Consider the following 13,007-nt stretch of genomic DNA (forward strand, 5'->3'; position numbering starts at 1 on the left):
ATGTTGTACTATATGCAATTTTATAACATTTTAAAGCAGTCATTAAAGAGAATGGGAACCAAATAATGAATGTTTGTTGTGTTTGTAATATGAGTGCATTGCATCCAACCTTCTTTGAGTAAAAAGGAGATCATTACTTAGACTAAAGAGTTATATACAGTACATTGATCCTGTTCACTTTTTGGGATTCTCCAAATAAAATAAATACACTTTTATTTTGTATTTCTTTAACTGCTGACATGGACATTTTTACCCTGCCATATATTCTCTTCAGGAAGATACAGAAGTTATGTGAAATCCAAGTACCCTTCAATGCAAAGCTCAAAAGGCTAGCGGATGAAGGGGCATCAAAAGCTTTAAGAGATATCTCATTCTGCTCCAAGATTCCAAGTCAAGGTTTCATTTCTTCCAGGAGACAGGAGGCAAAGACCTGCATGACTTGGCAGCCTACATCTATTTGTCGCCTGTGACATCTCAAATAGAGCATTGCATGGATGGAGGGCATGCCTTGGCCTTTTTCAAATCCCTAAGCAGAATTTGACTCGCTAATTGTATTAATCTGAGTCTAACTGCATAATATAGGAGGGCAAATGTAATACAAAATCATAATGTCATAATTTGCCAACACTTGAAGAAAAATGTTCACTATATAATCTCTGTATGAGAGAACTCAACCAGTGTGCTGACAGATATACAGTTAATCCATGTCAGTCTGGCCCATACTGAATGTTTGTAGAAACTGAATCATGAATTGTTTGGAGTAATTCATGAGTGCAGAAGAAATGCACAGTTTGACTAAAAATACACAAACTTCTGTTTGTCCAAGTAAGATGATAAGATTTTTCATGGTACTCAATGGCCTATGGTGCCGCAATACAAGCATCTGCTACACCCTTGCACTCACATTTTCACTTCCACTTTGCTGACTGTGCTTCAAACAATTGTTTCATGACTTTTCCTCAAATAATGAAGGTTTTATTTTTTTTTAAAGGGAGTACAAATTCTTAAAAAAGTAAAACAATAAAAGAAAATTATTAAAACTCTCAATGTATCATTCTTACACCTAATGCAAATCTAAGGTTACCACTTGCTTAGTATGTCCAAAACATAGGTATTTCCATCTTTATATTTTGACTTCATAACATTTCACATGGACGTACTGTACGCATTCAGAATGGTACAGTGCTTCTGATACTACAAGACATTCAACCATGCCTAATTGCTCTACTCTGGACTAAATATTTTTTCTGTTCAACCAAATAAAGTAGTTGCCAGAAAGGAAATGACAGGATTCTGGATTGTGATGATCATCTTTATTGAAATGCTAATAAGTCCCAAACCACTTGTTCATATTTTATGAACTCTGTAGAAAGGCCTCAACGGGATGACGATTCTACTCAGCAGAATCGGTCTAAAGAAAAAGAGGGGGGAACAAGTAGCAAAGTGAATTTCAAATGTTGCAATCAAGTTACTGAATAGGTTATTTTCTCTTTTCATATGGAAATTCATATTTGTAACGATTTGTGTACATATAAGCTGTGATATTAATTTACACTGTCAACAGTGAAAGTGTTCAGCCTCAAATCATTTTACTGACTCCTATTGTCAACACTATTGATACTGTGATCATGCAAACAACATAGATACCTTTCCAATATCACGGCTCTTGGCTCTCAGCTTGTTGACCTGGGACTCAGCGATGTCAGCGCGCTCCTGAGCTTCCTCCAGCTCATGCTGGACCTTCCTGTGCCTGGACAAGTGAGTGTTGGCCTGCTCCTCCTGTGAAGGGATTGTACATAGTTACAAGGCAGTTAAGAGTGATGTTATGATTAAATCAAATGTAAATTATATGTCACAGTATTAATTAATTTGACTTACAGCATCCTCAGCCTGTCTCTTGTAAGCTTTTACTTTGAGCTGCAGCTTGTCCACCAGATCCTGAAGTCTGATCACATTCTTCTTGTCTTCCTCAGTCTACACAAATACAGGATTATACAGTAAGTGATGAAGAATAGAGAATTAAAGAAAAATTACGGTAGTTTTTAAATAGGAATTACCTGGTAGGTGAGCTCCTTCACTCTCCTCTCATATTTGCGGACTCCCTTAACAGCATCAGCTCCGCGTCTCTGCTCAGCTTCAACTTCAGCTTCTAGCTCACGCACCTGAAATGTGACCATGAATTATACATCAGTATTAGGTACAAGCATTTTATTAACATTTTATCATAAGTAATAAAACTAGAAATGGTTCCAAACAGTGAAACTAATTTTCCTCCAAAAATTATTTATTGTGTATTTTAATGTATAATTCATACCCTGGACTCCAGTTTCTGGAGCTGCTTCTTGCCCCCCTTCATGGCGAGGTTCTCAGCCTCATCCAGACGGTGCTGCAGGTCCTTTACTGTGACCTCCAGGTTCTTCTTCATCCTCTCCAGGTGAGAACTGGTGTCCTGCTCCTTCTTCAGCTCCTCAGCCATCATGGCAGCCTGAAATGATACAATGTTCTCTAATTCATTCATAATCTGTAATGAACTTAACATTATTAATACATGGAAGTAGACCAAAAACACAACATAACTGAGGCAGAGATGTAAACTCACATCAGTGATCGCCTTTTTGGCTTTCTCCTCAGCATTTCTTGCTTCCTGAACTGAATCATCAACTTCACCCTGAACCTGGACAAGATCAGCCTCCAGCTTCTTCTTGGTGTTGATGAGACTGGTGTTCTGAGTAATTAGTATTTAAAAAAAAATGGTATTAATGAAACATTTTGATGTATCTTATTTGGAGGATGTATTCTCTTGTACATTGTATAACAGACAAAAACCTGAGAGTGAAGCAGTCCGACGCGCTCACTAGCATCGACCAACTCCTGCTCAGCCACTTTGCGTCCTCTCTCTGTCTGCTCCAGAGCGACTCTCAGCTCCTCAATCTCAGCCAGCATCAGGGCATTTCTGCGCTCCACCATGGCAACCTGCTCCTTCATGTCTTCCTGTCCTCTGACAGCATCATCAAGGTGCAGTAAAGCGTCCTGACATAGAAGAGAAAAAAAAAATGAACCTTTTCTTCTTTTTTGACATTTAATTTCCTTTTGTAATCAAACAAACCTGACCTTGAGCTGTCCCTGGACATTCCTCAGCTGTTTCTGGGCCTCAGCGGCCTGCCTGTTGGCATGGCTCAGCTGAATCTCCATCTCATTCAGGTCTCCCTCCATCTTCTTCTTGATTCTCAGGGCATCATTCCTGCTCCTGACCTCAGAATCGAGAGTGCTCTGCATTGAGTCAATCACCCTCTGGCTGTTCCTCTTGATCTGCTCCATCTCTTCATCCTTCTCTGCCAGCTTCCTGTCAACCTCACTTTTGACCTGGTTGAGCTCAAGTTGAACACGGAGTATCTTGGACTCCTCATGCTCCAGTGCACCCTTGGTTTAATTTTAACAATTAAATTAAAAACATTAGAGAGATTTTCTCTAAACATACTGTATAATCACATTAGATATGGTGTGAATGATTGTTATTAAACAATAAAACTGACCATCAGCCTATCTCATTACATTTCTGATGATGAAATGAACATATCGCTTTTCTAAAAGGTCACCCAGACATAAAAACTACAAAATTATAAACTATTTTCAGTAAGAATAAGCGTTTTTTTCTTTTATATTAATGTGCCAGCGCATACTTCCTTTTAAGAGCTTTTCATCATTGTCATGATAAACTTAAGAACTGATAGACTGCTGGACTCCCTGTCTGTTCTACCTCTGCTTCCTCCAGTGCCGTCTGAATTTCAGCCTTCTCAGTCTCCACAGTCTTCTTGGCCTTCTCCAGCTCATGGATACTCTTTCCAGTCTCACTGATCTGTTCAGTCAGGTCTGAGATCTCCTCTACAGGAAAAAGAATACAAAACCAAGAATTACACTTTTAGGAGTTGGTATAAGATCAGTATTATTATCTTAAAAAGTAAAACATTTCACATACGCTGCAGGTTCTTGTTCTCTCTCTTCATGGTCTCCAGGTGATCCAGAGTCTCTTCAAAAGAGTTCTTCATCTTGAACAGTTCAGTGCTGAGAGAACGAGCTTCTTTCTGGGCTCCTTCCAGCTCCGCCTGGCTCTCCTCATACTTCTGTTTCCATTCTGCCAGGACCTAAAATTAATTAATTTGATCAAATCATTAGTTAATTGTTATGTTTCTTGAGACAAAACTGGTTTTGAAGGCTGGTTTAAGCATTCACCTTATCAAAGTTCCTCTGCTTCTTGTCAAGGTTTGCAGCCAAACCGTTCGCTCTCTCCACGTCAATCATGAGGTCCTCCACCTCACCCTGCAGCCTCTGCTTGGTCTTCTCCAGTGAGGCACACTTGGAGTTCACAGCCTCAATGGATTCCTCTGCATCTTGCAGGCGCTGAGCAAGCTTTTTCCTGTAGTGAAGAAGAATTCTCTTGTGCTTAATTAGACAAGTAGGAAGCAAAGGATCTGCCTATGGAAAAGTAGAAAGGTTTTATGTACTTTGCGTCTTCCAGCTCCTCAGTGCGCTGAATAGCATCAGTCTCGTATTTGCTTCTCCACTGAGCCACCTCGCTGTTGGCCTTAGACATTCCTCTCTGCAGCTCAGCCTTGGCCTCCTGCTCCTCCTCAAACTGCTCTCTGAGCAGATCACAGTCATGACGGGCAGACTGAACAGCATGGGCCAGGGCGTTCTTGGCCTGTTAAGCATGATAAGAGACCTTATGTATTTACCCACAAGAATTTGGGTAACCAGGGATTTTTTGGTAACTTCCACAAGATGTTTGTTTCATTATTATTATTCATTTTACATTATGACATATTTTGGGAGAGAATGGGTCTTTTAATACCTTTACTTCCTCTTCAACGTGCCTCTTAAGCTCCTCAATCTGCTGAGTGAAGGCCTGCTTGCCCCTGGTCAGCTGGGAAACAAGAGCTTCCTTCTCCTCAAGCTGGCGGGAATATTCACCTAAAGAACGATGTATGAACTACTTTGTGAAAATAAGGAACTCACCCACAGAGTGCTTTTTATGACAAAGGTGTACTTTTTATGGTGAGGTGTACAAGTGAGTTACCATTCTCTGTCTGCAGTCTGGCCCTCTGTGCATTGATGTCATTCAGTTGGCGAACATTCTCATCATTTTTGGACTTGAGTTCACTCAACTGGTCCTCAAGAGTCCTGCACATTTTCTCCAAGTTGCCCTATGAACAACAAAGCATGATGTATCTCATCAAATTTGACGTTGCAAATGTTCAATGCTTTTCTGTTTAGCAGTACATTAAAGCCATTTTCATACTGAATGATCAGTGATGACTTAAACACTAGTGATGTATTATTATGGTTTTTTTATTTTGCTAAGACCTCTTTTAAATCTGCTTTTATATTCCTGAGATGTCAAAAGAGGCAATCTCCTTACTTAGAAACTAACTACTCACCTTTGCTTTAGCAACAGCCTCCATGTTGCTGGAGAGGTCATCAATCTCCATCTTGTACTCGCTCTTCTCCTTCTCCAGCTTCTGCTTGACACGCTGGAGGTTGTCGATCTGCTCTCCCAGCTCTGCAACACTGTCAGCCTGCTTCTTGCGGAGAGCTGCTGCGGTAGCTTCATGCTGCAGGGTTGACTCTTCAAGATCACGACGCAGCTTCTGGAACTCAGCCTCGCGCTTCTTGTTCATTTCAATCTGAGTGGCTGTTGCTCCACCAGCTTCCTCGAGCCTCTCACTGATCTCCTCAAGCTCCCTGGAGAGGTCAGCCCTCTGCTTCTCTACCTTAGCCCGAGCAGCTCTCTCTGCCTCAATCTCTTCCTCCAGCTCCTCAATACGAGCCTAGATGTGATGAAAGTATAACAAGAAGGCGTATTAACTTAGGAATCTAGTTTTTGATTCACTGAGTGTAAAATTCTTATTAAATTCATTACTTGGAGCTCCTTGATCTTCTTCTGAAGCTGCGCACCAAGAGACTGTTCATCCTCAATCTTGCTGAGGAGCTGGCTGGTCTCAAAGTCCTTCCTGGAAGAGTAGACCAAGAAAGCTTTCACTGTCATAGTTTTTACTCGTGTTGGAGTTTAATGTGTGAGAAGAGGATTAATAACCTAAACAAACAAACAAAATCTTACTTCTTGAGTTTCTCATCTGTTTGCTGCTTGTCATTCTCCAGATCCATTATGGATTCCTGGGCCAGTTTCAGATCTCCCTCAAGCTTCCTCTTGGCTCTCTCAAGGTCCATGCGGAGCTTCTTCTCTTGCTCCAGTGATCCCTCGAGCTTTTGAATGAAAAGGTTTTGGATTTGTACAATGGCACAACAATCCTGAAACCCAATTCTGCTCTATACTCTATGAACTTTGTAACAATGAGCTCTTACATCGTCCACTTGCTGTTCCAGCTTTGTCTTGGCCTTAGTCAGAGTGTTGACTTTGTCTTCCTCTGCCTGGAGATCATCAAGTGTCTGCTGGTGGGCCTCTTGGAGGGCTTTCTTCTCCTTGGTTAACTTGGCAATAATCTCATCTTGAGATGCCATCTCCTCTGTCAGGTTTTTCACCTAAAAGTGGCATGAAAGGCACATTTCAATTTCATGTAGTAATTATATATTTGAAAAAAATTGACATGTTTTTTTCTTTTGTTTACGTTAAGACTTAAGTAAACATAACCTTGTTTTCTGTGGCATGTTTCTCCTTCTCCACTTTAGCCAATGTGAGCTCCAAGTCATCAATGTCTTTCTTCAGCTCAGAGCATTCATCCTCCAGCTTCCTCTTCTTAGCAGTCAGCTCTGCATTCATTTCCTCTTCATCCTCCAGTCTCTCAGTTGTCTCTTTGAGTTTGGCCTCGAGCTGGATCTTGCTTTTAATGAGCCCCTCACACCTTTCCTCAGCATCAGAGAGGTTCTCACCTTCCTATGTTTTGAACACATGTGGTAGATCATATACTTCATTTTAGATTAACCATGAAAATATGAATGTACCATTTAGTATTTACTTAACAGATAATAGGAATTCTGGGAATTCTTTATATCATAGATTGAAAGGCTAGATCTGTATTCCACTTACCGAAGCCACTTGCAGTTGCAGATCATTCTTTTCCTGCAGCAGGGAAACCATCTTCTCCTCTAGTTCCTTCTTTTTGGCCAGGGCAGTAGCCAGGTCTGTTTTCATCTTATCATAGTTTTCCTTCATCTGCTGCAGCTCCTTCTCAGTCTCAGCACTTTTCAGAAGGGGTTTGATCTTGAAGTACAGTTTCAGCCATGGCCAGTTCTTCACATTCATGAATGACCGGATGTTGTACTGGATTGAAAAGATAGCTTCTCTAAAAAATACATATAAACGAAACATTTACTATCGTACAGAAATGAATAAAATAATATTCAATATCTCTGTTAAAACGTAGATCAGTTTAGTATAGTGCATGATAATGGTACCTCCTCTCCATCATCTTTACAAACTCCTTTCTCATGATATATCCTCTGCAGAGAGCCTGAGTCATGGTCACCAATACCGCCAGTTTGTCATCTCTCATCTCCTCCAGGGTACCCAGAAGGCCAGCTTTGAAGAACACCTAAGTTGTCAAGCGAAGGAATTCAGTCATCAGTACATGTTGATACCCTTGATTACTAAATCTGTTAATATAGTCGATAAGAATTAACCTTGGTGTGTCCAAACTTGTACTGAGTGTGGTCCACATCAATGGAGCCCAGCAGCTTCTCTGAAGCTTTCTTGTTGTCAATGAACTGTCCCTCAGGGATGACACTAGCATTCAATACTTTGTATCTGCAAAGAAAAGGACGTTCTTACTTAGACATATTTCAAGTGTTCTGGCATTATCCATCACTATTCTAAAGTAAAATAAAGTAAATTACTGTGGTTATGTATGAACTGAAAATTACCTCTGCTTGAAGTCACCATAGAGGATTCTGCTGGGGAAGCCCTTTCTGCAGATTCTGATGCCTTCCAGCACACCGTTACACCTCAGCTGGTGGATGACCAAGTGGTTCTCCATAAGACCTGCACATTGCAAATATTTTGGGTAAAATATTTTGGTATCACTTTCTATGAAGACTACATCTAAAGTGCATTATGTGGGCATTCATACGGAATCATAATGCATTCATAAGGCTTCATGACTACACTCATTAAGACACATACTACTGTTTGATGCACTACTGTATATCAGCCGTCATAAAATATTATATATGGGATTTATTCAAAATGATATAGTATATTCAAGAGTCCTATAGATGCTCTCGACTAGTCATAAACTAGAGGCTGTCTGATTGGGCTTATAATACATAATGACTGCATTAACAATTAACTTCATTACATTTAACTATGAATGCCCTTACTATAGATGTAGCTTTCAGAGAAAGTGTTGTCAGTATTTGGTTTGTTACTGTGTTTCACAAAGTGCAGAAATTTGAATTGTGAATGAATTACCTGGGGTCTTTGACTCATTAGGAATCAGACAACGGACAAAATGCGGATGAGTGCTCCTCAAGTTGGTCATCAGCTTTCCCAAATTCTCCTGTGGATCAACATAATTTGATTTCACTTTATTTGAAAATGAGGTTGTTACTTTTTTTTCCAAAGATGTGACACAATACGTACTCTGAAAAGAGCAGACACAGTCTGGAAGGAACCTCCCTTCTTCTTTCCGCCCTTCTTGGCACCAGCAGCCTCTGTTTCGAAAAACATTAAATTACGTTATTGGCCCTGGATAAATTACACTGTAGTAACTGTTGAAAGTTTTCTTCTTTGTGTGATGAGATTTGGATTTTTTAATTCACATGAATGAGTTTATTACCACAGTAGTCGTTTGCTTCCACATCACTACAAACTTACTGCACCTCCAGTTAGATTATAATTTGCACTTTCTGATAAGATGCCATTAGCTTATAAAGTGAGGCCAATCTCAACAGTGTTGCTCACTATCTTTACTAGAAAATAGTTAAGCATGTCTGTACAGGATATGCAAAGTTCCTGAATACTCTGCTCAGTCTTCTCTCTTACCTTCTCCAACACGGACTGCATACAGCATTGCCATCAATTTGTTTGAGGATTTCTGGTAGAGCTGAACAACTGAGTCATTCAGGGGGTCCTTGTTCTTGTCCAGCCAGCCAGTGATGTTGTAGTCCACTGTACCAGCATAATGAACCAGAGCAAAGTGAGCTTCAGCCTTGCCCTTTCCAGGCTTTGGCTTCTCAAATCCCTTGGTCTTGCCAAGATGCTGATCATGCAGCTTGTTCTTGAACGTTGTGTCAGAGGCCTTGGGGAACATGCACTCCTCTTCAAGGATGGAGAAGATGCCCATTGGCTATGAGGAGTTTACATTCCATGTTAAAAATTATAGTGGGGAAGCAAACATTTGCACATGAATCAAGTAATCCCATCTACCAGAGTAGGTACTTACCTTCTCGATAAGCTCAATGCAGGCAGCCAAGTCCATACCGAAGTCAATGAACTCCCAGTCAATGCCTTCTTTCTTGTACTCCTCTTGCTCCAGGACAAACATGTGGTGGTTGAAGAACTGTTGCAGTTTCTCATTGGTGAAGTTGATGCAGAGTTGTTCCAAGCTGTTAAACTGCAGTAACGGGAAAGTGTTCAATTTCATGAAAAAACAGGGTTGAACTTTAAACCTGTCAGACATTTTCCAACAACTCACATCAAAGATCTCAAATCCAGCAATGTCCAACACTCCAATAAAGAACTGTCTTGGCTGCTTTGTGTCCAGCATCTCATTGATACGAATGACCATCCACAAGAACATCTTCTCATAGATGGACTTGCACAGAGCACTGACAGAATTGTTGACCTAGAAAGAATGATGTCTGTGTGTAATTTTTCAGAATAATATATTCCTATCAAGATGCAAAAATGTCCCAAATCTTTTCAACGTCACATTTCCTTTCCTTTTATTACCTGTGACACGGTCTGACCTTTGGTCACCATCTCATTTCCGACCTTGACTCTTGGGTAGCACAGAGCTTTCAGCATATCGGCTGAGTTCAGGCCTATGAGGTAGGCGATTTTATCAGCCTCTGATGGAGAGAAACAGAAGTAGTAGTAAATATACATTTACTCGTAGTGGTTTACACGCCAGAATACTTGCATGATAAGAATATATAATTTCAGCAATTACCCTCATTGCCATCAGGTTCAGCTTGCTCCTCACGCTGCTTCTGCTTGAATTTCATGTTACCATGATGCATCACAGCTCCAGTCAGCTTGTAAATAGCAACCTTCTCCTCACCAGTGAAGCCCAAAATGTCAATTGCCGTCTGCAATGTAGATTAAACAATCAGTTGTATAGGAAACATTTTCCATGATATCCTATTAATTTAACTACATTGTCTTACATCTGTTGCAATGAACTCCTCCACATCATTGATGCTTTTGACAGTGATTTCACCCTGACTGACCATATGGTAGTCATAGGGGTTGGTGGTGATCAGAAGGGCCTCTGGAAGAGCACAATAGAAATAGATAGTGTTTTTTGTTGTTGTATTCTGGTATTTTTAAAATATATACTCAAATTTATGTAGTAATACCCAGGAGCTCAGGCTTGTGGCCAGTCATCAACTGATAGAAGATATGGTAGCTCCTCTCAGCAGACAACTGGAAGGTGACACGAGACTTTTCCAACAGATCTAAGATTAACAAATCAAGGTCAGATTATAGTAAATTACATGTATGACATCTCACAGCAACAAATGTCTTTTTCTAGAGCCAGCACCATATCAAAAGAGTATATTCAAACAAAGGTGACTCAGCAAAATGTGACTTACATGTTTCAATATCAGCTGAGGCCAGTTTGCCAGTGGTTCCAAAATGAATTCTGATGAATTTGCCCTAAATGTATCAGATTTAAGTAAGAAGGAATATTGATATACAGCTTTAAAAGTTGTTGTTTTTAACCCTTTTTTATTTTATCACTTACAAAACGAGAAGAGTTGTCATTCCTCACAGTCTTGGCATTACCATAAGCTTCAAGCAGAGGGTTGGCTGCAATGATTTGATCTTCCAGCGAACCCTACGACAAGATATTAAAACACATCTTAATATATGTTGTAAATATAACAGACACAGACAATTCTCTGACTATTTTCTCATTGAATGCAACTATTTTACCTGTATTTTGCTCTGTTCCTTCTTAACTCCAGCCACTGCAATTGTTGCAAAGTACTGGATGACACGCTTGGTGTTGACAGTCTTTCCTGCACCGGATTCTCCACTGGGGGAAGAGAGAGATATCTTGAGTCATATAAATGTCCTATAAACAGTATATATAATATTTTATTTAATATAAGTATTTTGTATATCTTAATGAGATTTTTTTAAATGATCTTGTATAATTTGTGTAATACTCACGTGATAAGGATAGACTGGTTCTCACGATCTAAAATGAACAAATACTTAAATGTCATAAACATAAATAGCATATATGGTTGAAATCCAGTCACATTTTAGGTGTATCAATTTGTCTCTGTGTCTTGTCTTGCATGTAAAGATAAAGTTATGTGCCTTTCTTCTCAGAATAAAATATCTTACCAGTGAGCATGAACTGATAGGCATTATCAGAGATGGAGAAGATGTGGGGTGGAGCCTCAACCCTCTTCTTGCCTCTGTATGCATTAACAACCTGAGCATCGTACACAGGAAGCCACTTGTAGGGGTTCACGACGACACAGAACAGGCCAGAGTAGGTCTGTAAGGAGAAGAATGTCCACTCACTCTATTATATGAACGTTTGGCTGTAGATAAAAGAAACCACCAATTGTAAAAGTTATATTATGTTATATTTGTATGTTCATGCAGATCTAAGTGTTACGTTAAGCACTCACGTAGATCATCCATGATGCAAAACGCTCTTTGAGGTTATACAGCACAGCAGGCTCATTGAGGTGGGTCATCATGGCCATGTCCTCAATTTTATCATACTTTGGAGGGTTCATAGGGTGGATCTCATCCTCTTTTACAGTGAGAGTCTGAATAGAAAATGCAGAAAAAAAGCACTGTTTTACTGGGACAGTATTTCAAATAATATTTTATGGGATCGATGTCATCCTATCTCACTGTTCACAAGAATTTCCCAAAATAATTTATTCACCTACCTTTCCGTTAATAGTCTCAACCGTGGCTTTACCACCCTCTCTTTTGACGAGTTTACCCTTTAGATACATTTCTTCCTTCTCAAAAACAAAAAAGGCAGATTTTGCATCAAATGGAGCAGCCTGAGCCTCAATCCTCTCCCTCTCAGGTTTCCGGAGGAATATGGCCGCAGGGCCATAGGCTGCCATCTCCGCATCCGTGCTCATGGTGGGAGTTTAGTGAGGACTGAAAAGATGAAGGTGGAAGAGTAGGAAAGGAAAGAAAAAACGGGAAAGAAGTGTTAGAATTAGAGTTTAATTTCATCTCGATATATTTCATTGTGATATAGTTTAATGACTTTGGTAATGTTTGTATCCTACTGTTATAAAGGTTGTGTTTTTGAAGATATGTTTTACCTCAGTTTTATCCCAACTGAGTGACACAGATCGGTTGTTGTCTTAGGATGCTATTAAAGAAATGATCATCAATTCAATTCAAAGAGGACACAACCATTTCCATGGACGCAACATTCAAATATTCTCCATTGTTCTGTGCTTAATACAGTAAACAGCTGTCACAATACATACATTTGAACCTATTTTAGAAAACTATTATGTCTCTGAAAGCGTTACTGCACTCTATTAGTCATTTTATTGTATTTCATTGTAAGTTTTTTTCATCCCATTTCATTTTATCTAAATTTCAAAACAAAATGTAATGTCACTCTACGCTTTCCTAAGTGAACTGTTAAACGTAGTTACAGAATGTATTTTGCTCCTTGCTTTACAATAGAAAATAACATGTTTGATTAGTACTTTGAGATTACTTGACATAAAACAAGATTAGAGAGTCATATCACATTAGTGCAATTTTAAATAAAAACAAAGTTAGGTGAGCATAAACACACACACAAAGCACTAACCTGTGATGCCTG

At 39.6% G+C, this 13,007-nt stretch overlaps 1 protein-coding gene across 1 annotated transcript; it reads right to left on the reverse strand.

Moving 5' to 3' along the window:
• Window positions 1–1,298: 1,298 nt before the first annotated feature.
• On the reverse strand, window positions 1,299–13,007 carry LOC310959570 (myosin heavy chain, fast skeletal muscle-like). The gene is made up of 41 exons (XM_083930957.1): window positions 12,996–13,007; window positions 12,490–12,539; window positions 12,097–12,319; window positions 11,827–11,970; window positions 11,534–11,690; window positions 11,354–11,381; window positions 11,114–11,216; window positions 10,923–11,015; window positions 10,771–10,834; window positions 10,534–10,632; window positions 10,342–10,445; window positions 10,125–10,263; window positions 9,905–10,023; window positions 9,648–9,797; window positions 9,396–9,566; window positions 8,996–9,299; window positions 8,594–8,664; window positions 8,423–8,510; window positions 7,876–7,993; window positions 7,636–7,759; window positions 7,411–7,547; window positions 7,043–7,298; window positions 6,647–6,889; window positions 6,361–6,537; window positions 6,116–6,261; window positions 5,918–6,008; window positions 5,436–5,825; window positions 5,075–5,201; window positions 4,850–4,968; window positions 4,503–4,699; window positions 4,231–4,414; window positions 3,977–4,142; window positions 3,758–3,882; window positions 3,112–3,420; window positions 2,827–3,030; window positions 2,600–2,725; window positions 2,315–2,485; window positions 2,058–2,162; window positions 1,879–1,974; window positions 1,648–1,779; window positions 1,299–1,411 (listed from the first exon to the last, which is right to left on the reverse strand). Exons 3-41 carry the CDS (start codon window positions 12,298–12,300, stop codon window positions 1,394–1,396), a joined length of 5,799 nt encoding a protein of 1,932 aa, XP_083787083.1. The 5' UTR covers window positions 12,301–12,319; window positions 12,490–12,539; window positions 12,996–13,007; the 3' UTR covers window positions 1,299–1,393.

The sequence above is a fragment of the Echiichthys vipera genome, assembly GCF_963691815.1.
Source record: "Echiichthys vipera genome assembly, chromosome: 17".
NCBI lineage: Eukaryota > Metazoa > Chordata > Actinopteri > Perciformes > Trachinidae > Echiichthys > Echiichthys vipera.

Bases quoted from the DNA above. Each gene is read 5' to 3' on its own strand.
- LOC310959570 (XM_083930957.1), bottom strand. From the start codon at position 12,300: ATGAGCACGGATGCGGAGATGGCAGCCTATGGCCCTGCGGCCATATTC. The intron at 11,382-11,533 runs GTAAGATATTTT...TGTTCATTTTAG, and splicing joins CTATCAGTTCATGCTCACTG to ATCGTGAGAACCAGTCTATC. The intron at 7,760-7,875 runs GTAATTTTCAGT...TTTTCTTTGCAG, and splicing joins TATGGTGACTTCAAGCAGAG to ATACAAAGTATTGAATGCTA.